Source organism: Vidua chalybeata, chromosome 18, assembly GCF_026979565.1.
Source record: "Vidua chalybeata isolate OUT-0048 chromosome 18, bVidCha1 merged haplotype, whole genome shotgun sequence".
NCBI lineage: Eukaryota > Metazoa > Chordata > Aves > Passeriformes > Viduidae > Vidua > Vidua chalybeata.
Window position 1 is genome coordinate 6,940,411 of NC_071547.1, and position 21,443 is coordinate 6,961,853.

A 21,443-nucleotide genomic window follows, 5' to 3' on the forward strand; every position below is an offset into this window, starting at 1 on the left:
GGGGGAAAAAGGGAAAAAAAAAAAAAAGGGCAGCGATTGGAAATGCAGAGCCCCAGCTTTGAAAGCAGTGGGACTGGAGCCAAAGTTGGATTTATCTGCATTATTGCAGCATGGAAATAAATGGGTCCACCACACTTGTTGCAAAGCGTATCTAATTGGAGAAGACAGATTATATGTTGGCTGCAAATGGGGGACTGCCCCATTCACCACCTCCTTATACAGAAGATGAGGTCAGTTAATGCCATATTTAATCAAGGTACTACAATGAGAGCTTCTTTCTTGACTTGCTGTATAGCACAGGAGAAAGCCTGGTGACCCTTTCCTGTAGAAAGTAGGTGAGTGCACTTCACTGCCCTTGAATGAGTGAGGGATAGGAAGCCAGATGCTTTGCAGATGTGAACCATAGGCTTCCTTCCATAATTTTTCCTCTGCAGCCTCCATTTGTAGGGAAATTTATATGCTGTCCTTTTCTAAAATATTCCTAATTCCTTCTGTTGGGTCTTTAAATACATGGCCCTGTGGTGTGCCTTCTGTGGTGGGTGAGGGTGTCCACCAGTGGGAACAGAGCTGTGGGGAACAGCCAGTGCAATGGAGATTTTTTTTTTCCCTAAAATGTAGAAACACGAGACCTGAGACAGAGGGAGAAGGGTTGATGGGCAGACTTGATAATGGAGTTAAAAGAGTCAATCTAATAAACACCAGAGAGACAGCTTCTAGAATTTCACCATGTTTTGGGATTACTGCATTCGTATTTTATCTGTTCACCCAATGAATATTTGATGTTTCCTTCATGAGTTGCTGTTACGTGGTGGGGGTGACAGGAGGTGTTGTTGTCCTGTAGCTTCTCCATCTGATTACCCAGGGTCTGCTGAGCACAATGAGTGAGGGTCCAGTCCAGCTCAAATTAATCTGGTGTCTGTTGGCGAAGGAGAGCCATGAGAAGACCTTGGGCAGCTGTCTGCTTCACAGAACCTGGCAGGGAGTTCTCAAATAAAAAAGCTGTCATTCCTTTCCTGGACTCATACTCAGCATCTACTTGCCCAGTTCTAATTAACCTAATGGATGGTGTTAAAACTGGGCATCTGCAAGGGTTCATAGACCAATAATCCAGGTGGTTTGGGAAATAGTTTCCTCACTGGATCAAGAGAGGGGGAGAAGGCAGATGATCATTCATTTTTGTTTGATTTGCTTTTCCAGTGCTGTCTGAAAAGAGTTAGTCTGAAGATGTTGAGTTAGGAGGTGGCAGCCCTCTATTTCTGCAGTTTCCTTGGGCAAAATGGGAATGGCCATTCCCCAAGATCATGCACACACCCGGCGCCGTTGGTGGTAAAGCTGCAGTGAATGACACTTTTATCCAGAGGTCATTTGTTAAATTCTTTACTGGTGTGTTAATAGAAAACACTGGACAGGAGGTGATTGCACTGTTTGCTTATGAATGTCTTCATGTTGGCAACATTTTTATTAAAATTTTACCTTCTGGAGTCGTGTTGCTGAATGGGAATCTCAGCTTCCACACATTTTAAACTTCAAAGGAAAAATCCAGCTGTGTGTCTTGGTCTCAAGGATTAAACTTGAAAACTTAAATTTAGAAATTAATGTTGACAAATGTAGACAGATGTCCAAATTGGTTTCCTTTAAAGTTGTATTAGATTTTAAATCTTTTTAGTGAGTCCCCTTGGTTTTTATAATTATTTTGCATTGTCCTGCCATGAGCACAGAGCTGAAGGGCTGCAGCAGGTACTAGCACTGAAGCAGAGGAGAACAATCCTTGAACCACAGTCCACTAGCAGAGGCAAATCTCCTAAATCTCTGTGCTCTTACAGCAGCTGAGGTGCTCAGAGGGGCAGGGCCAGCACTGCTCCAGTACAGCTCACATGACTGTAATATTCATCTTGTAATAAGAATCTCTCCTACACATAATTCTGGTGGGAATGAAAATTTCCCAGTAAACCTCTTAGCAAGGCTGCTGAATTAAAAAGAGGAGATACTTCTTAGGTGGTAAAGCCTGCCTGAATCACACAATCTCAGCAGGAGCTGCTCCTGCCTGCCTGTGCTCCTTTGCCTGGGCACATCCTAACACTGCTTTTCAGCTCCTGGTGGGCCAGTGGCCCCATCCAAGAGCTCTGAGTCTCATGGGATTTGCCTTCACATTCAGTATGAACACATCCAGCACGCTGCAGCTGTGGGTGAAACCAGGGATGTGCTTTGTGTCCAAACTGAGTAATCTTCTGCATGAAAGGGGAGCCCACTTCAGCAGCCCCATCCTCCTGGGCTGCACAGCTGTGCAAGGAGTGGACCTGGGAAAGAACGGTGCTTTTGTGCAGCACAGTTATGTGTTTAACATAATAAATGTTTATTGTCCTCTGGAGCAAAGGAGCAATAGGCTAAATTATAGCCCAGGGAGGGAAAGCTAGAATCATGAGGTATAGGCTGTTAATTATCTTTTTTTTTTTTAGCTGTCGTAATGTACTGGCGTTTGTCTGCCCCTCCCACTGCTCCATTACCTTCACCACCACTATCTCTTAAATATCTGCTTCCCCTACCACTGGGCCCTCCTCCTCTCTGGCCTCCTGCTCTTTCATTTGTAAGGCATCTCTGGCCTCCTGAGAGATTTGTGACTTCTCTCCCAGCAGCCGCTTACGGTGATAAAGGCCCTCAGACTGCCTCTCTCTGATTAATCAGCCCTCGTGCAGCCTCGATAGGGTGTTAATTTGTAAACTCAGTGGACAGGCAACTGTGATAAGCCTCTGCAGCTGCTGTGTGTCTGCCGGGGGGATGGGCAGATAAGGCTTCAGCCCTGGGATGCAGCCAAGAAATATTTTGGAGCAGTGAATTAGAAATAACAACAACAAAAGAGCCTTCTGCAGAGGCACTCCTTTGAGGTTGCTGTGGGTAAGACAGCAAGTTTCAATGGCAGCAGACAAGAGCTGCTTTCCTGATAAGTTCCCTGACCCCCCAGGCCCAGGAAAGGGCCACGTCAGGATTGCATCCACAGTGAGAAATTGTGTCAGAGGGATGTCCGTGTGTCACGTGCCATGGTCTGGGCTAGGAGGACGATGCCATCTTCTCTGTGCCTCACATACTCACCTGATGCTTTTCAGAGAATTTGATGCTGGTTTGTCAGGGCTGTCTGGCATGACATGTCACCTGCAAGAAAGGGATGGACACTAAGGGTGTCCAGAACAGCATCAGTGTCAAATGATTTCTGAGCACCCCTAAATGTTTGTTCTGTGATATGGTTCACATAAAATTCTGTATGGAATCCACTATGTATCTAGTGTATGGATTAAATACAAGAATGCAGCATTTTCCTTAGAGAGCAGACCATGCTGAGTGGTCTGAGACCCAGAGTAGTGCTCTGAGAATTAGCAAAGCTGGGGGTTAAGCTTTGGAATACCCAGGCAGATTGGAGAAGGCTGCAGTGATGACAGGCATGTATTCTGTTTGTCTGCTCAAGGAGATTATGTTGAATGTTTCTGGTGTGCTCATGCAATTTTCCCTTTTTTATTGATTTGATTATGTTTTCTTCAAAAATTGAAAGGAGGAGATATTTCACTGAATTTTTATCAGTGCTTTGGTTCAGCTGAATCCTAATGATCCTGCCATTGTTGGCCTCCCTAATTGTTCTAATATTATCTGACAACATGCAACAGACGATGGAAGCGGTTCCTTCCCTGTCTGCCAATGCAGGTTGTTATTCAGTTCATTTTTGAACTGCAGCAATCCTCAGCCAGACAGTGACCTTTTTATGAAATCAAATGTCTTGCAAAACCCTCTTGGTCTCTGAACTGTGATTTATAGCCATTTGTGTTGGAGAAAGCTGCAGGTGGGATTTGGGTGACACATAATTGGTTAAAAGATAAAATAAAATGAAGGTTGCCCTGCTGGTACAGTGATGGCAGGAGCTACAGGAATGAATTGCTTGGCAGTGCAGAGCCTGGCCCTCCTCCTCCCGCCCTCCTCCGTCACTTGCCAAGTCCTGTCTGGCAGGCCATTACAATGATAAATGCAGGTAGCTGGCAAAGACCACAGCTGAGAGTTTGTTCTAGCATGCCAAGCACTGCTTGGCATTCCCAGTTGGTGCCAGCATTTGCACTCTTACTCAGTTTGACGGAAACCAGGACATGAGGTGTGAATTTATGTCCGCATCCTTCCAGGAGAGAGTTGGGATAATGAAATGCCAAGGCAGCCCTGGGAGCAGCAGAGTAATTTGGTAGGTACCAAACAACAGTCTGCCACCTGTCATTCGCAGCACAGTCCCTGCTCTCCCCCATCACTCTTCCTACAGTGCAGCCTTTGAATTATAAGAAGTTTTAGATAGTTCTGCAAAGAGCACTCGCCGTTCCCTTTGATTTAGTGCAAATAAAAAGCCATATCCCCGCCAAATAGATGGGCTGACTAGATAGGATCAAGCTGTAATGACAATAATACAAACTGCTGTAGCAGTGTGTTACACAGCGGTGCCAACCTTTCCTACCTGAAGGCAGGTTTCCCTTTACATTTGTAGCAAAAGATAAATCAAATCTGTGCTTGCCTTAAGTGAGTGTCTGGGCAATGAAAAAAATTTGAATATGGAAGTGTAGGCTGAAGTCTGTTTTGGGAGGGGGTCAGCTCTCTGAGAAAGGCATGAGCACTCTGGTGTTTGGGATGTTTTAAAGCAGACCACACAAAGCCCTTTTCTCAGTGTGTCGTGGCGAGCTGTGTTTCCCTGACTGTGGTGTGTATCAGTTGCCTTTAACACAGACACATCATTGCCTCCAACTTACACTGAGAGCTGCAGCCTCATCCAGTGGCACATCCAGACTGTCCTCTGGATGCCACTCACAGACCAGAACACCCAGGAGCATATGAACATGTGTTATGGGGAAATCAGTGCTGATTAAAGTGGAAAATAGCAGAAATGTAAAGTGAAGGTAGATTTGGTAGTGGCTGGGGAGTTGAGGTTTGAAGGAGGAAGATCCTGCAATAAAGACCAAGCGCACCCTACTTTAAATTAGGACACACAGGCACACTAACATTAAGCAAGTATTTTGGCTGGTTTTAATGAGGGACAGCTGAAAATTTTCTTTCCTTGTTGGTGTCTCTGGAAACAACCAAGGAACCTTCTGCAGCTGTCTGACGAGGTGAGGTCCAGGAACTCCCCAGCTTCCTCCCTTCTCCTCCTTCACTAAATTTTTTTTCAGTACATGTATCTATTTATTTATTTATTGGAGCTGAGCTGGGAAGGAGAGGGAGTTTGATCTTTTCCTTTGGGAGACAGCAACTGCTCAGAGGAAGATGAATCATAAAGCATCGCTAATGGAGGGGATGGGAAGGGGAGAACTCTGGGCTGCAGCCATTCCCCAGGGGCTGGGGGGATGGTTTGAGGAGAGAGAAGGGGAGTTAGCAGGCCTGTGCCCCGGGGCTCTAATGGCAGACATGCTGTAGGTCAGATGTCCCTCTGTGTCAGAGGATTCAGTCACCCTTTGTCACGGGAAGAGGCACATCTGTGCAATAAGCAGCACACCACAGCCGCATATGTTTAAGAATTACTGCTGCTGCTCAATTTAAACTAGTTTGTTCAGTCCCATGATGGTTGTAAAATGATGAGAAACATGCTCAGGGTTCAAAACATTGTCAATTTAAGCTTATCACTGTCTTGCCAAAAGAGGACCAAAACAAGATGTCGAACTCGTGGAGGAGCAATGAGCTTGGTTCCTCACTGCCCTGCACTGACTGAGTCAGATCCATACAGGATTTCCTTCAGTGCCTTCCAGTTCCCATCCAGTTTGCCTCCCATTCCACTTGCTGTTGTGTAAAGTCAGTGTAATTCAGTGGTGAATTGGGACCAGTGATCTCTGCTTCTAGGCTCTTGGTGGCCTAATTTAATCTATGTTCCCAGACTCGTGCTAGCTTCTCAAAGGGGCTGTTGCAAAAAAAACAGTCATGGTTATATAAACTGCTGAGAGAAATGAGCATTCTTGGAAGAAAAAGTGACAAAGAGGCGAGTGCATGGTGACAGTCCCTTCCAGGAGCAGAGCAGTACTGAATATGTGTGTGCTAAATGATTGTAGGTGGGAACCTCAACAAGTGTGTTGCTGTATGGAAGTACAGTCCAAGAAACATTTTGTTTCTGGTAAGCATTCTATAGAGTAAACTCATGAAAAATACAGAAGACCCATCACTACCTCTCAGAGATGGCTTTAAGTCATAATTGAACTAGAAGGATCTGTGGCATTTAAGGCATTGCCATATCAATAAGTAGTTGCTGGTTTGGTGTGTTTGTGTTGTGTGTTTCATTGTGATGTGTTATGGTGTAACTGAAGGTACAAGTGTATAGTTAGGATTGCTAGAAAGGTGGAGACTCTTGCTATGGGAATATTATTTATTATTAGTCCTTATTTGCACTGGAGGTCAACAGACAGAATTCCATAAATGATCCCAACTATCAGCTGTAACCAGATTTTTCAGAACAACCTGGTCACCATTCAGGTTTCTAAATGGATTTTTGGAAATGCTCTATACCCAGTAGCTCCAGTCAGGCTGATGCCCCAAAGGCAGCTGCTGAGTGCTGAGCCCTCTTGAAAGCCCAGTCTATAAATTCTGTGGGAAGATAATCACAGTGTGGATTTGTAGAAGTCCTGTTCCCTCTTGCTTAATCCCTCACACAGCTGGACTGTGCTGTGTCCCAGCCGGCTGTGTACCACAAAGCTGGATATTCCTAGAAGGTTCACAAAAATGAGTGAATTGCAGATCTAACTTTTCTTTTGTCTTCCTAGCTGAGCTGTGGTTTCTTGCCAAAACTAATGCAGGTTTTGGAAAGACTGTAGGCTACTTTGAAACGTCCCCTCACAATGCAGGCAGTGTTGCCCATGAGCTGCTTCTATATCCTGAAATGTGTAGAGTACTTTGTTGGTCTTAAGGGGGATTTTTACTTTGGGGTTTTGTGTGCATGTGTGCTATTTCTAGGCTACTCTTGCACCTTTCCATATGTATCAATTTCCATTTCCTACAGAGAATCACAACCCAAACAATACCTTCCTGTTTTAGTTATTGTTCTCATATTACTGGATGAGGGGTCTGGTATGAATGACTTGCAGAGTGAACTGCAAAGTAGTAAAGCAGTACTGACGTGCTGAAATTCTCTGCTGGACAAACGATCAAGTGGCATTGGAGTGCTTGGTAAAAGCAAGGGATACAGATCAAAGGAAAGAATGAAAATTGATACAAAATTTTCAGGTAGTGTCCGTGCTTTCTGCTAAAACTTTCTTGAAGTGTATCGAGCACTTGTAGTTTGGAAATCTCCCAGAGAAGGGTTTTCTTGTGAACTTTTTAGTGCTTGCTAAATTCAGTAATTGTGCAAACAGTCTCTCTTGAGACTGGCTCTTGGCTGTCTAGTAGATAGGCAGCCATCCAGATCTAAAATTTAAACTGTATTTTACTGTCTCCTTCTTCTGCCTACTGTACTGGACTCACTTGGAGGGAATGCTGTACATGACATACATAGCAGGTCCTTAACACTACTTTGCTTGTTCCTTGTGAACCAGACCTGCAGCCTTATTAGCAGTTTCCCAGTGTCTTGCTATCAGGCTCCTGGAGTGTCAGGCTTGGATCTGGCATTTGGTGCTCCAGGAGATGGCATGAAGGTCCACAGAGCCTCTGTTTTGGTGATAAGGAGCAGTTCTATTCCCTGTTAGCCATTTATAGGCTATGGATAAAGGGGACAAAAAGAAGTAATTGCTGTGATGCCTGACATAATTTATAGTGCTGTCTTTGTCAGATGATGTTGTTCTGTTATATATAATCATTAAATTATTAATCTGCAAGAGTTCTTGGACCTTTCAGCTGGCTTGGGTTGGTGGGAACCAGGATGGATGAGGCATGGACTTCATTATGCCTCACTGCTCACCATCAGAGGAGAGGGTGTGCTACATCCTTTGTGGTTACCACCTCACATTTGAGGAAAAAGCTGCCTTTGCTGAGCTTTTAGTGCTGAAAATTGAATCAGTGTTTATATGTGCTGGGTTCAAGGGGAGGAAGGGGGAGGGACTGCAGCACCACTCCTCTGCTTGCTCTCCACAAAGCAGAAAAGGGCAGAAATGTTATTTCCCTCTGCAGTGTATTCAGCCTGGTTTCAAGCTGTCACAGAACTGGGTGGAGGCATTTTCCCCCTTAGGTCTAGAGTAGAAAAGAAAGAAAATCAAAAGGTGACAAAGGATTGGTAACTTCATTGACTAAGCCACAAAGGGGACTGGAAGGCTTGGCGTCATCGGAAGGGTGCTGGGTCTTAGAGATTTCAGCAGCATGAGGTTACCTCAGAAACTGCTGCTCTGAGGACAGATGTCAGATGTGCTTCAAGTGCCACAGTTGTTACTGGGGACGAGGGTGGGACTGTGCAAGCAGCATTTTCAGGAACACAAGCCTGTGGTGGGTTCTGTGGCTGTGGGCTGTGCTCCAGGGCAAGGGAGATGAGCAGCCAGTGAACAAGGAAGGGTGGAGGTGTCTTCTGTCTGTGAGCTTCAGGCTGGGCAGGTCTCGCTGCCTTATGCAGCAACAAAAAGGAGCTTGAGGGGTTTGTGAAATGGTTCTTCAGATGGAGACAGGCAGGAGGCAACGGGGGGGGGGGGGGGGGGGGGGAAGGAAATTTTTAGTTTCATTTTGCAATCAAAGAACATGTGATTTCCTGTGGTGGCTTGAACTCTGCATAAAAGACTCCAAATGCCTGGTTTTGTTCACAAGGGAAGAATTCCACTTTATTAATATTATTTTTAAATCCCTTCTTAAACATATGCAAATGATTTGCTTGGAACAGCAGTATTTGGGAGGGGACTTGTTTTAGCAGATGTGTTGGTTTGCTGGATTTTTTCACTCATTAGTGGGCTCCCTCAGACACATAGGTTTTATTGTAAGCTTTCTTTAAAGGGTGACTGATAGGGTTGAATGATGTATTCAGGCTCTTCCTCCCCCGGCTTCCCTCCTGCCTTTACAGCAGTTCGCAGAATGTCCTATAGCACAGGCGTTCACTGTTTCAGAATGGTGCTCGTGCCAAAAACTGCTCAGATCTGGAGCTAGAAATCACCAGAAGTGAGAGCAAAAGTTACTGTAAACTCTAGGTGTGAAGGATTGTGTCTGTGAACTGAAGCTGCGATGTTGAAAACGCTGCTCTGTAAATGTTGACTCTGATTGTGGAAGGCGGTGGCACATGCTGATAGCAGAAGACTGAGCAATAATCCGGGTGTTTTACTTTGTCTTTAAAGTGAATTTTCTGGCTTGACTTCCTCAAACATTGTTTTTTATATAGTCTGGACCTGTAGCACTGAGATCTTTAGCTCCCGGCTGAGCACTGAGCCCGCGGTACCAAGGTGCACGGGAGGGAGTGAGCTGGTGGCCGCCACAAAGTGGTGGCCGTGAGCCCGGACTCTGCAGACCAGGGGAAGCACAAAGCTTCTCCCAGCCGGGGTGGCTGCCACGGGCAGAGCAGGTCCTGCAGCCGTGGCTGGCTCCCCAGGAAGGGCTCTCCCAAGCAGGATTCCCTGGAGGGCTCCACACCTCAGCATCTGGACCCGGCATTTAGGATTTGTGGCTCAGCGGCCGATTTACTGCTGGGGCTTTAGTGCAAGCCACACTGAAGTTTCATTGCCTGTAAAATGGGGGAATCTTATTTATCCACCTGCCACGTGTCCGAGTGCTTGTGGAGTGCTTCGAGAGTAGGCCCTGGCTTTGTGTGAGCTGTTAGCATGGGTGAGTTCCCAGAGCCTGCAGATGTGTTCTGCGTCCGTGGTGACTTGGTGTTGATTATAAGTGAAAAATCTCCTAACAATGGGTTGTAAATTCAGAGTTGGCTGTCAAACGTTTTATGCACCACTGTTGTTGCTGCTGTGTGACACTGTTACACTTTCTTTGCAAACCAGCCTAGGCAAAACGTTGTTTAATCCTGGTTCTTCCTCTTTTTAATCCATGCAGTGAAGGGATCGTGCAGGTAACTGATTTTCCCTAAGATTTTAGGATCTTTTTGCTGAGCTGTGTAATGATCATACATGCCACAGCTACACGTGCAGCTTTGTTGTGGACATAATTCAGAATTTTTTTCTTATGTGTCTCAGCCTCAACCTATTTTTCATGTTGTTTTCCCTCTCTTTTTTATACATTTGCATTAAGTAAGACATTCAGTGCTTGCAGTGCCACTTTTCTTAGAAGTAACATTAATGGATCACTCTTGCTTCTTACTATATCTCATGCAGAACTTCTTGCATTTTACTATTTGTTTTTTTCCTTCTGAATCGTCATTTAAAATATATAGCAACGTAATACAATTTGTAATGCTCTTTATCATGCAAATCTCCCAAGGCACCTTAGAATAAAATCAATAAAATAAAAAAAATCAACTTAGTTCAGCCATGTGTTGAATTAATTAATTGTTTTTAAAGCAGAGCCAGGGGAAAAAGGCTTTTTTCACTTTCAGTATCTTTTGCTCGTCAGCTTTGTACTTCACCCATTTTATTCATGCAGCAGTCAGTGCCAACACGTTGATGATACTTTCTTGTAGATGGTAGTAATGTTGATCGTGCTCCTGCTCCCAGACCAGCTTTGATTCTGGAAAGGCTGCTTGCTATTTTATCAGATAGCGAGGAGGAAAAGCTTATGCTGAAATCGGTTGACTGCTTGATATCAGTGGGGGGAGGAAAGGGAGCCATCAAATTAACTCATAAAAGCTTTAGTTACCATGAATGGACTTTTTTTCCCTGTCTGTCGTTACCATCTTGTCTGTAACCCAGTGACCCTGATTATCATGAAGCTGTTTACAAGGTTTAGGTTAATTGGATTTCTTTAACTGTTTCCCAGAGCTGTGAGGAGCACAAATACACTGCTGTGAAGTTCAGACAGCATAGTGCAACCCAGTCTGCAAGGATACGGGCTTCTTCCAAGAGGAAGTCATTTTATTTCATACTCAACTAAGTGCATAGCAGCATGTACCTGTCATTTGGCATAATATTGAACAACACCTCCTTCATACAGATGTGTTCAGTTGCAACTTGTGTTTCCAATAAACAAATTACATTTTGCATGTTCAGCAAGAATTGAGCTTATTTTCAGTGAGAGAGCCTTTGAAATGTGTTTTGGTTTTTTTTTTTTTTTTTTCCTTCAGCTTGATAGCAGTTTCACTGGTTTTGTTTTTATATGAGGAATCATGGATAAAATAGCTGTGCATTGCATGGCTGCCTAAATAAACGAGACAGGAGGATGTAGTTGGGTGAGATCAGGACAGTCCTCTTGCTTGGCTTTCATCTCCTCAGGATGCATGCTCGTTCTTTAATGGCACAACATTGCACCCTCCAGGTGCAATGCGCAACTGCAGGTCTCCAGATAACCCACTTGTTTTATGAGCTGTGTTTTTGTGAGCAAGCCTTCCGAATTTCTCCTTCACGATTATTCACCCTCTCTTTCTCTTCCTTTTTCAGGCTTCTGTAGGCTCTGAGAAGCTGTTCTCCCCTGCAGCAAATAAAGGTAAGTGATCTGCAGAAATGCTTTCCTTATCTTACAGCAAGAGATTTGGGTTGTGAATCCATAGCGTGTGAATAGCAGGACATCAGTTTTGCCAGAGCCTGTGGCTTGGCCACACACATTGTCATAAAGATCAGCTTTACAGGCTTGTGATGATTTAAGTTAAAATTTAGAGCTGCATTGTCTCAGTGTGGGGTGGGACTTCTTCCCTTCCAGAAAGATTTGTATTAAGTATCTTGGAGAGAGGGATTACTGACAAAGGAGAAGTCAGTCCTTACTGTAGGGAATATGCTTCTCCCTCTAATACAATCAAATCCTCATTTCTTTTTACGAAATCAGTATTTCAGTGCTGTCTGTGTCATCCTGACAAGGGCTTGCACATCCCTCCCCTGCCAGTGCCCACGGAGCGTTTGTGCCTGTACATCTCGGTTCTCCGGGACGTGGTGGAGGGTGCTCAGCACGGCGCAGCTCCACTCCTGCTGTTAATGACAGTTACCTGTGATAGGCACTGGGTGTTGCTAAGAGACTGCCTCATTCCACATCCCCTTGGGGGGCACAGCCACGGATCTCTAAATAAGCCAAGTCCTCCTCTGAGGGCTCGGCACAGCCACAAAACCGGGCTGCTCTGCTTTCGTGTGTTCCCAGGGATAAGCTCACTGAGATGGATACTGGGCAGAAATGCCAAAGAAACAGCCTTGGAGGAGGCAAACTGTGGTACACGGTGGAAAGCATTGTGCTGGGAATGGTTTTACTTTGCCATGCAAGGCGGTTTGTGTGGCTCCAAATTAATTGCCAGGGCTTGTGGCTGTCTGCAGCATCCTCTGCATTGAGCTGCAAAATAAAATCAGTTCACAGCAGTAGTGGATGTTAGGGGCATGCAAATACCCCAAAGAGGGGAGATGAGGCCCATCAACAAGAAGTGATGAAATAACCTTCTTGCATTTTTTCAGTGGGGCCAAGAAAGGAACAATTTGCAGTTGTGTAGGAGTAGGTGCCGGACATGGAAAGGCGTTTTGGTGGTTGTGTGTGCTCCATCACCTGGATCCAGGCCCAGTTTTTAGCTGGGCTCTTCAGCAGCAGTAACTATTAGGAATTCTCTTTCTTTCCAAGCTTTGCAGATTTTCAATGCCAAATGTGGAAACCGATGACAAGCCCATTATGTTATTACATTTGTAGATATTTTTACAAAAGTATGCAGCTTTATCTGGGGGAAAGAGGGAAATTTAAACAAATGGTGGGGAAGAACATTTCTCTTCTCTCACTTGGCTTGCTGATAAGGCAAACCAGATTGCCCATATGGCACTGCCTCGACAAAACAAAAATCTTGCCATCCTGCATAATGCCTGGCACAGAGATCTGCTGGAGAGGCTTATGTTGAAGCGTTAGCAGCTTTGTTGGCTCCTCCTTGTGCTGAAGCCCAAGATCCTCCACCCCTTCATATCATGGAGCAGCTCAGCAACATGAGTTTTCAAAATACCTCCCTATCAGGAAGTTAAATGTGCGAATGCCTGTGAATTTGCTGTCTTGAAGTTTGCGTTCAGTGCTGTTTATATCTCTATAATTTCAGCCTGTTCCTGTTTGCTTTAATGTGGGTGTAGACATTGCCAGCTTTGGGTTCAGATCATGGGTTTTGTCTCAGACTTCTCTTTTACCCTGGCCCTGTACCGGTGTACCTCGCTTATGAAGCATGGCCTGCCATCGTGGGCAAGCTCCCCTGGGGCTACCTCAGCATTTGGCACTTGGCTTGATAGGTGAGAGAAAGTCACCTCTGCAAAGATTTTGTGCAGAAACCCAAGCAGTGCTAAATTTTACCCCTCGCCCTGTTATCACTCCCGCAATGCAAGAGCCAGATTTGTCTCTTGCACATGCAAATGAACGCCGCTCCTACACGACCAGGCTCGGGGATGCCATATGGCCAGGAGAAAGTGACTTTCAAAGCATTGCACTTAAATTCCTTTTGTGAGATAAGAGCGTTGATTTAAGGCCGTGTTCTCCAGGGCTGGAGCCCTGGTGGCTCTGTGGGGAGGGGATTAGCTCGACACAGTTTCCTGATGGGCACACGCATGGTGCGGCACGCGCTCGTCCTCTCCCGTGGGCATTTGCACTGTGCCCTTCTTTTGTAAACACTGGCGGCCTTTTTGGAGAGATATTAGCTAGCAAATGTGCAGCATCCATGCTGCAGCTTTTATTGAAGGTAACCAGGCTTCTAAAACACATAAAGTGGATTCATTGTCTGGTGCAACTCCCCGTGTTCCCAGTTCATTGTTCTGTGTAACTCCTTCTGTTCCCACAAACTTTCCCTGGGGATGTGTTTGGCCCTGTGTATTTGTTTTATGCCGTCCTAGTTTATCAGCAGCTTAGCAATGCAATTAAGTATTAAGATAGGCGGGTTACGCTTATTTGAGGCTGGAACAGCTGTAAAATGTAACCTTTGACCGCACTTGAGAGCTCCACAAAAGGCCGGAGGAGCAGTGTCTTTTGTCTGGGGCTCTCTGGGTAACGTTTGCCTTTGCCCCCTCCCCAGCAGGGCCACGGTGGTGGCCGTGCTCCTCCTCCTGACACCAGTTCATCTGCAGCAGCAGATGCACGGCGTGGATGTCCACTTCGGGGACCAGTCACTATTATGCTGCAGAGAGAGGTGTCCTGACCCGGGGTGACCTCAGTAGTCACAGCTGTGAAATAGGCTGAATGGGGCACTTTGAGCTTCCAGCAGAAGAGGAGATTAAATCCTCTGTGTGAGGAAATAATAATTAAAAGTAAGAGCAGAGAAGCCCTGATCTGCTCTGCTGACAGTCTTTGTTTTCTGACGCAGAAAAGTGTTTGTTTGGCCAACTTGTCACTGCAGTACAGAGTTACAAGGGCATTTGCTGCCGAGGGCCGGGTGTTACATCCTCCTGGAGAATAAATCAATAAACAAATAATAAAGGTCTGTTTGCTCTCTCATGGAGCTTCTTTCTCTCAGGAACCTGCCAGCCAGCCCTTCCTTTTTCTGAAGGGCGAGTACCAGGAAAGGCAGGGGAAGCATAGGCGAAAGCCAAATCTGTCCCTCTGTCTCCAGGTAGGAGCATGAGGCAGAGGGGTGACAGTCAGGGACAGGAAGGCAGATGAGTTGTGGGGCTGAGGAAGTGAGAGGGACAGTCACCCCTAGGTCATGGCAAGGACCTCCTCCTGCCTGCTGTGATCATATTTTGAAGTGTGTGGGGTAGGACAGTTTGTATTTTCTGGACTTGAGCGTTGGGTCCTCACTGCTGGCTCCCTCCAGCTGTGGGCTTCCCTTGTGGGTCTGGCTGGAGGCACTTGAGCTCCCTTGCACCAGTCCTTGCTCCAGAGCTGCTGTATGCCAGGGAAAGCAGGAGAGGTTTGTACCACAACAGCCTTGCAGCTGCAGCCCAGGTGACCTGCTGAGTCCCCAGTGTTTGAACCCAAGGCCACAGTAGCAGTGAGAGTGAAATGGATGTCTTAAAGGAGCTGTTCTCTGCCTTGGTTTGATAGGTCGGAGGCTCCAGGGAGGAAAACCTCCATCAAAAAGTGGAGCCTGGACAGCAGCCAGGGATTCTCCATTCATAACCCTGGGCAGGCTGTGACAGGGGAGGTGCCTGTGAGATGAAAGAAGTGTCCAGGAGCCCCTGGGGCATGAGATGCCCATGGAGGAGCCAGACCTGCACATCCCCATCTGCCCTGCAGCCCCGGGAGGCAATGGGGGGCAATGGGGGTGAAAAGAGCTTTGAAGTCTGTTGAGGACAGTATGTTGCTCCTGTCTTTGGATCCGAATCAAGCTGGGCACTGAGGGAGCAGTGTAATCCATCTATCTGGTGGCACAGAGTGGCTGGCCAGGACCCAGCCCTGCCCTGGCTGCTGGGGGCTCGCTGAGCTCCACGCCTCAATTTCCCCCTCCTGCGAAATGAAGACTAATGCTTGTCAGCCAAGTGCGCTCAGAGACTTAATTAATGAATGTTTGTCAAGCGATTTATCAAGAGATCCTTTTAATGAGAGATTCCATAAACAGTGCAAGGCTTCATTTTCATGGCAATAATAAATGACAGTGAAAGTAAGTCTTATCCTTCCCCCGCATACGCACCCCCCAGGAAAAAAGATTGCTTACCCTCCACTCTTACTTCTCCCTGGGTTTCTAGGCAGAGGGCTTTGAAGTGCTATCTTTCATCATGAACTGTACACATCCTCAAAGCTCTAAAGCTCACAGCCTGTGTCTTATCCCTCTGACAAGAGGGAGGCAAGCTTTCTCGGCATGCAGGTCATAATTGTCAGCCATGGGATGTGCCGCAGCCACCCGCCCCAGCGGGCTAATGCAGCTTATGCTTCTTTGAAGTTCCCTCCCTTTATTTTCTGTCCTCTTGACCACAAAACTGTGCCTTGGGCCAGTAAGAGAGATTTCTTGTTCAGAGACGACACTGAGCTCTGACAAGCACATCTGAACCAGAGAAGAACCCTTGTTCCTCTGAGATCACTGCTCCATAATGTTGTTGCCTTAAGGGTACTGTCTCTCCTTTTTCTCTCTGCTTCTTCTCTTCCTTTCTCTTATTCTTTTTTTTTTCTTTAATTCAGCACTAAACTGTCACACTAAATCATTTTAAAAGCTGGAACTACAAAACCTCCAGTGTAGGACATGCTGTTAAAAACTGATGGTTATTACTGTGAGATGGGGTGAGAGGGGAAAGGAGGGGCAAGGGGGGCAGAGGCAGAATGGGAGAGCAGCAAGTCAGCTCTCCAGGAGGAACCTGTGAGTGCCTGGTGAAGCAGAAAACAACCTGAGTGCAGCTGAGCTCAGAATACTGTGCTTGGCACAGGTTTGCAGCAGCACAGCTCAAAGGATGCTCAGCACTGACAGGGGAGTCAGGAGCCCAGTGTCTCCCGGGCTTGCCGTGCTGCCTGCATGCCTTGGTCCTGTCCCCCGGCGCTCTGTCTGCAGTTGTCAGGGCCAGAGAATCCCTGTCTGGGCTGGGACAGCATCTCCTGTAATCAAGTCCACCTCTCCTTCAGGGCTTTACCTTACTGTGCCAGGAGAGAGGGCTTTCCATCACTGGAAGGTCTGCACAGACAGAGCAAACAAGTCCAGTCAGGCCGTTAGCTGTGTTTTACATGAATGGAGGTCAGGAGAGATGTCATAGGTTTTCCCAGTTTTCTTCTGTGGGGTCCACAGTGGGATCTGAGCTGCATCCTGTCTCTTTATCTCAGTTTTATCCCCATGTTCTGGTTACATTTTGATGAGGTCATCATCTTGTGCTTGATTACCTGCGCAGCCAGGGAGCTTGAGGGAGATGATAATTTACAGCTGAGCCTTTGGACAAGAGTCCACCATGATTACAGGCATGCAAAAATTTCCACAGCAGCATCTGTAATAATAAATAAAATAAGTAATGCATTTATTTAGATAGGAGCCATATTGCTATGATTTATTACAGTGCTCAGGATGCTCTGCAGCTGCTCTGCTCCCCATGCTGCATCTCTGGTGATTTTATCACAAGCTTACTAGACTCTGGGTTTTTCATGAAACCCAGGCCCTCAGAGGATTGTACCAAAATCTAAGATTTAATTTAGTTATTTAGGCAAGACTTCAGTCTTCCTGACTACAGAGAAGAACCTAGAATTTTTGATTCTTCTGTGCTTCAGAGCCAGCAGGCAGTCATAAAGAAGTCCAGATACTTTGGTTTCAACCTTGTTTTAAAGATAGTTTGTGATCTGTAAGCGCTTCTGGGGTTGGCAATACTGGATACCCTGAGTTTAATGATAAATCCAGTGTGTGAGCCCATCCCAGCATCCTCTTTTTGAAAAGTTCTATCTAATTTTGCCACCAGGATGACTGAATTAGCTTTCTTGCATATGTATAGACATAATTATACAGTGGTCTGAGAAGGAGGATTTTGATTTTCAAAAAGCATGGGTAACCAAGATAATCACCCAAGTCACAGCCAGTTACCCACGTTACAAATCAAAACTAAACACAGAAAATAGTCCAGTAGGTGCAGTCTTTTACTACTGTAGTTTTCTGATCTTGCAGGCTCTGGAAAGCTCAGCTTTCTCTTTGGGAATGGGAGTGCACTCTGTGTCTCCCCTGTTAGCTTTTTGCTGTGTATATATTATCCAGGCTATAGCCATCCCTATCTGCAGCAGCTGTCTGTGAAATTATGATGGGCAAGCAAGAGACCATTCACCGTAACCACACTGTCCGGTTAGTTTGGTAAAACTCAGACTGCAAAAGTGGATAATTTATTGACTTTGACACAAACTGAGTGTTGTGTGCCTCCCAGAGCGAGAGCTGCCTCGTGCAGGCCAGCAGGGTCTGCTTGCACCAATGGCCATATGGTTTGCACAGCCATCTCCAGGCTTCTCCCTTTCCACTGAGCCAGCATAGAGCTTTCTTTGTAGCTTCAGGCTGCAGCCAGGAGAGTTGAAAAGTTGAATTATAAACATTTCCAGGCCTTCTGGTTGGTGTCTTGTGTTTTGTTTTGTTACTTTAAGGATGTGGTGGGGTATGTTGCTGCATTCCTGTCAGTGGGATTAGAATGAATAGAAGCAATACTGTAGGAGATAAAATGTGTTTAATTATTTATTTGAGAATTACAGACTGAAATTGCTTTTTGATTTAAAGCTTCCAAGTCATGGATATGTTTTTGGAGTAGAGAGAGACTCACAGAAACATATATATGCACAATTATCTAGGGTAATGTAAGAAGTCTCTTTGCTCAACTGCCCTTCCTCCACAGAATTTGTTAATTTCCTTAAAGATTTTAAATTTCAAATGCGGCTTTGTTAAGTATCACAGAAAGCTAACAGCATGCTGTGCCTTGCCCACCAAAACGTAAATAAAATAAATAAAGTCTTCATTGTATAAATGTTATGAAGTGGGTGGTTTATTTTCTTTAATTATACTTTTTATTTAAAATAAACTATAAAAGCAAAATATTATATATCCTGAATGGGCCAGCTCAAGCTCATATTGATTGAGTAGGCACATTCTAGCTTTTTTCAGTCCATGTAAAAGTAGATAAAAGGACCATCAAACTGTAAATCAGAAGAAAAAGATAGAAATTCCTTCCAAGTGCCTGTAGTAGTTTACATTGCCTAGGCTTTTAAAGGACATTTGAAAGATACCATCTTTTTCTCCTTGTTTGTAGTTTGTTTTTCTTTTTTGTCGAGTAGCAAAAGCCAATGGGTAAAGTCTCGGTGCTGTCTCCAGCTGTGGTCCCTGGTTGCATTTCAGCACAGAAGGATGCTGTAGGGTGGTGATGTTAAGAGCAGCAGCTGCAACCCCCACAAAACTGTTGGGTCTTCTCAATTCTGCTTTTAAAATACCTCAGAGACTTGTTTTATTCATGGAAGATTTTGTAAAGCTTCGGTTTCTGAGCAAATTAAACGCTGGGTATAAACCTGATTCCCTCTTCCAAAGGGCGAGCAGTGCAGGATGAGGGGAGGTGTGTGGTATGGGTCTGAGCTGTGCCCAGCACATCCCCAGGATTTAAATCAGCCTTGCTCCTTGCAAAGGAGAGTCCTTGCTCTCTCCAGCCGCCCAGCCTGAGATTCTGCTCAGCCCAGGCTTGTGCTGCTTTTCCCAGCTCTCCGATGCCCCTCTCCGAGCTGCTCTGCAGCCTGAGCTGTTTCTGTGTTAGTGGAGCTGTTTGACAGGGTATCCCTGGGCAGCTGTGCTGGGCTCTGTAACAGCCCATTAGGGACTCCTGCAGACACAGCAGCTCCTCACAGTGCAGGTCACCAGCACAGAACAGGGCGGCCTGGCCATCCACAAGGGATTTGACAAGGCAGTGCTGGTGCGGGGGGGGGAGCTGGATGTGACCCGGGTCAGCTGGTGTTTCCTTCTGGGCAATCAGTGGAGTGATCAATGAGACCAGGGCGTGCTGTTTAATTGCAAATGGATCTGGCTACTCTTTGTGTGCAGTGCTGGTGAGGTCTGTAAGTCCCAGCAAGAGACTTCAGGAGCAGAGGATGCTGTCAGCGTGTCGCTGCTTCTCCTGCTCCTCTCGCTGCCCCTCTGGAGACTGAGTCCTTCCTCCTGGGGCAGGGCTGGGGCTGATTTCAGGATCCTGCTGTCCTGATCAGCCTGTAGCAGTTCATGCTGTTTCTGGTTTGGGCTTGATTTTTTTGTATTAGCTTCATTTGAAATCAGTGCAGTGAGTGATGGAGCTCTCTGTTCCTGTCCTGTGGGAGGGGAGGGGGGAGGCTGGGTTCGGGGTTTGCTTTCAGCCATGGGGTTCCTGCCGTTTTCTTCTTTAATAACCGCGTGAGCCGTGCACGCATGTGCTCGCTGCCTCCCTCACCTCCGTGCTTCGCTGGCCATCCTTCCTGCTAACAAGGGCTGAACACATTCCCCGTGGAGCCTGTTAATGTTGCTGCCGAGCTGCCTGGAGACTCACAGCATGAGGCTTTCCTTCCATCTCTGCTGCTCCGGGCACTCGGCCCCGGCTCCCGGCCTCGGTTCAGCCAGGTAAAGCCATACTGACTCCATTGACTTCCCTGTATTTATTTGGTTTACACCAGTGTATAAGAGCAGGACTTGGCAGAGTGTTTGTGTTTGTGTGTCTGTGTTTATGAAAAGGATACTTGTTCTAGTTTGTTGGGTTTTTTCACCAAACAGTAAATATTTTCTTGTAAATTGCTGGGACAGAAAAGTGACTACAGTGCTTTTAGTTCATGTAGTTGCTTTAAATGGATGGCAAAGACTTGCGGAGGTAATAGGAAATTAAAATCTTTTAACCATCCTGAAAAATTTATTGCAGAATTATATCCTCACTCTGGGATTCTGTCGGACAGTTCAAAAAGCCTTTGGAAAGGTTCTTGTTCACCATTAAATTTTTAAAGTTATTGAAGTAATTTTATGGAACCCTATTAAGTTTCTGAAGAAACATACTGGTTTCATCACTGATAAATTCTTAAAGGCTTACCCATAAGGGAATAGTCAGTTCCAGATCTCTCTCCAGTGAAGTGGACATAAACATTTTGCCCTGTTGGAGATATATTCTTAAAAAGTGTCAGCAAGGTGAGTGGCAAAGCTGGGAGAGCATGATTGCACCCAAGTACATCATCGAGCACTGTGTTAGGTGCTTTGCCAGTCAACCCCGCTGGAGTTAGGGTGGAGATTTAGAAAGTGGAAGTTTGTTTGTATTAAAATGTAAGGAAGAAGATTGCAGATGCATCTATACAGATAAATCCTGGTGTGGTGTTAAACTTAGACCCTGACATCTGTTTCTGAGCAGCATCATGTTCAAGAGAGGTTGCAGCCTTCTCAGAAAGAGACACAGTGAGGCTTGGAACTCCCTGTGTCTCAGGCACTCATGGTGCTTTCAAAATAATACAAAATAATGCATTCACTGTGCTTTCGCACCACATCCAGAAAAGCACACAGAAACTTCCTCCCAGAGAAAGCAGAGCATCAAGCTGGCTTTGTGCTTCACTTAGTGCTCACAAGCGCCTTTGGTGTGTGAGTGCAGAGCCACCTGATGCACAGCAAACGGGCTAGCAGGGAAATAAAATTGTGTAATTGCCAGTTTCCTTCAATTCCGCTCCCTCTCCCGTTGTGCATAAAGGAGCCTATTTAAGTCTCAGCTGGAGTGAAGCTTGGTAATAAGCAGACATCTATGAACCTGCATCTGCTGCTGGTGTCTGCTAGGTTTGTTCTGTATTTCCATATTTGTTGACAATCCAGTTTTGGGAGAGATCTGTCTGAACGCTCCATGTCCCATACTGTGAAACCTGTGGAAGATTGGTTTGTCCCTTCAGTCCCATGAGTCCTCATCCTTGGGACATCTTGGGAAGTGCAGGACCAGGCAGCAGCACCAAAGCTTACATCAGAGTTTGCAAACCCAGACCAAGCTGCATTGGCTTGCAAAGCCAGAGCTGCTCCCTGGGAAGCTCTGTGCAAAGCAAGGTGGTAGAAAAGGGCCAGCCTTGTTGGATGAAGCAGCTAACATTTTAATGTTTTTCAGTATTATGTG

General features: G+C 45.9%; 1 protein-coding gene across 6 annotated transcripts in view; it reads left to right on the forward strand.

Annotated features, from left to right (window-relative positions):
• The window catches only part of FBRSL1 (fibrosin like 1), a 501,855-nt gene that overhangs the window by 436,748 nt on the left and 43,664 nt on the right, over nucleotides 1-21,443 (forward strand). For all 6 annotated transcript variants that reach the window (XM_053959334.1, XM_053959335.1, XM_053959336.1 and 3 more), the window contains one exon: nucleotides 11,439-11,484. In XM_053959334.1, coding sequence (XP_053815309.1) covers nucleotides 11,439-11,484 — 46 coding nt within the window. The remainder of the gene's footprint in view (nucleotides 1-11,438; nucleotides 11,485-21,443) is intronic.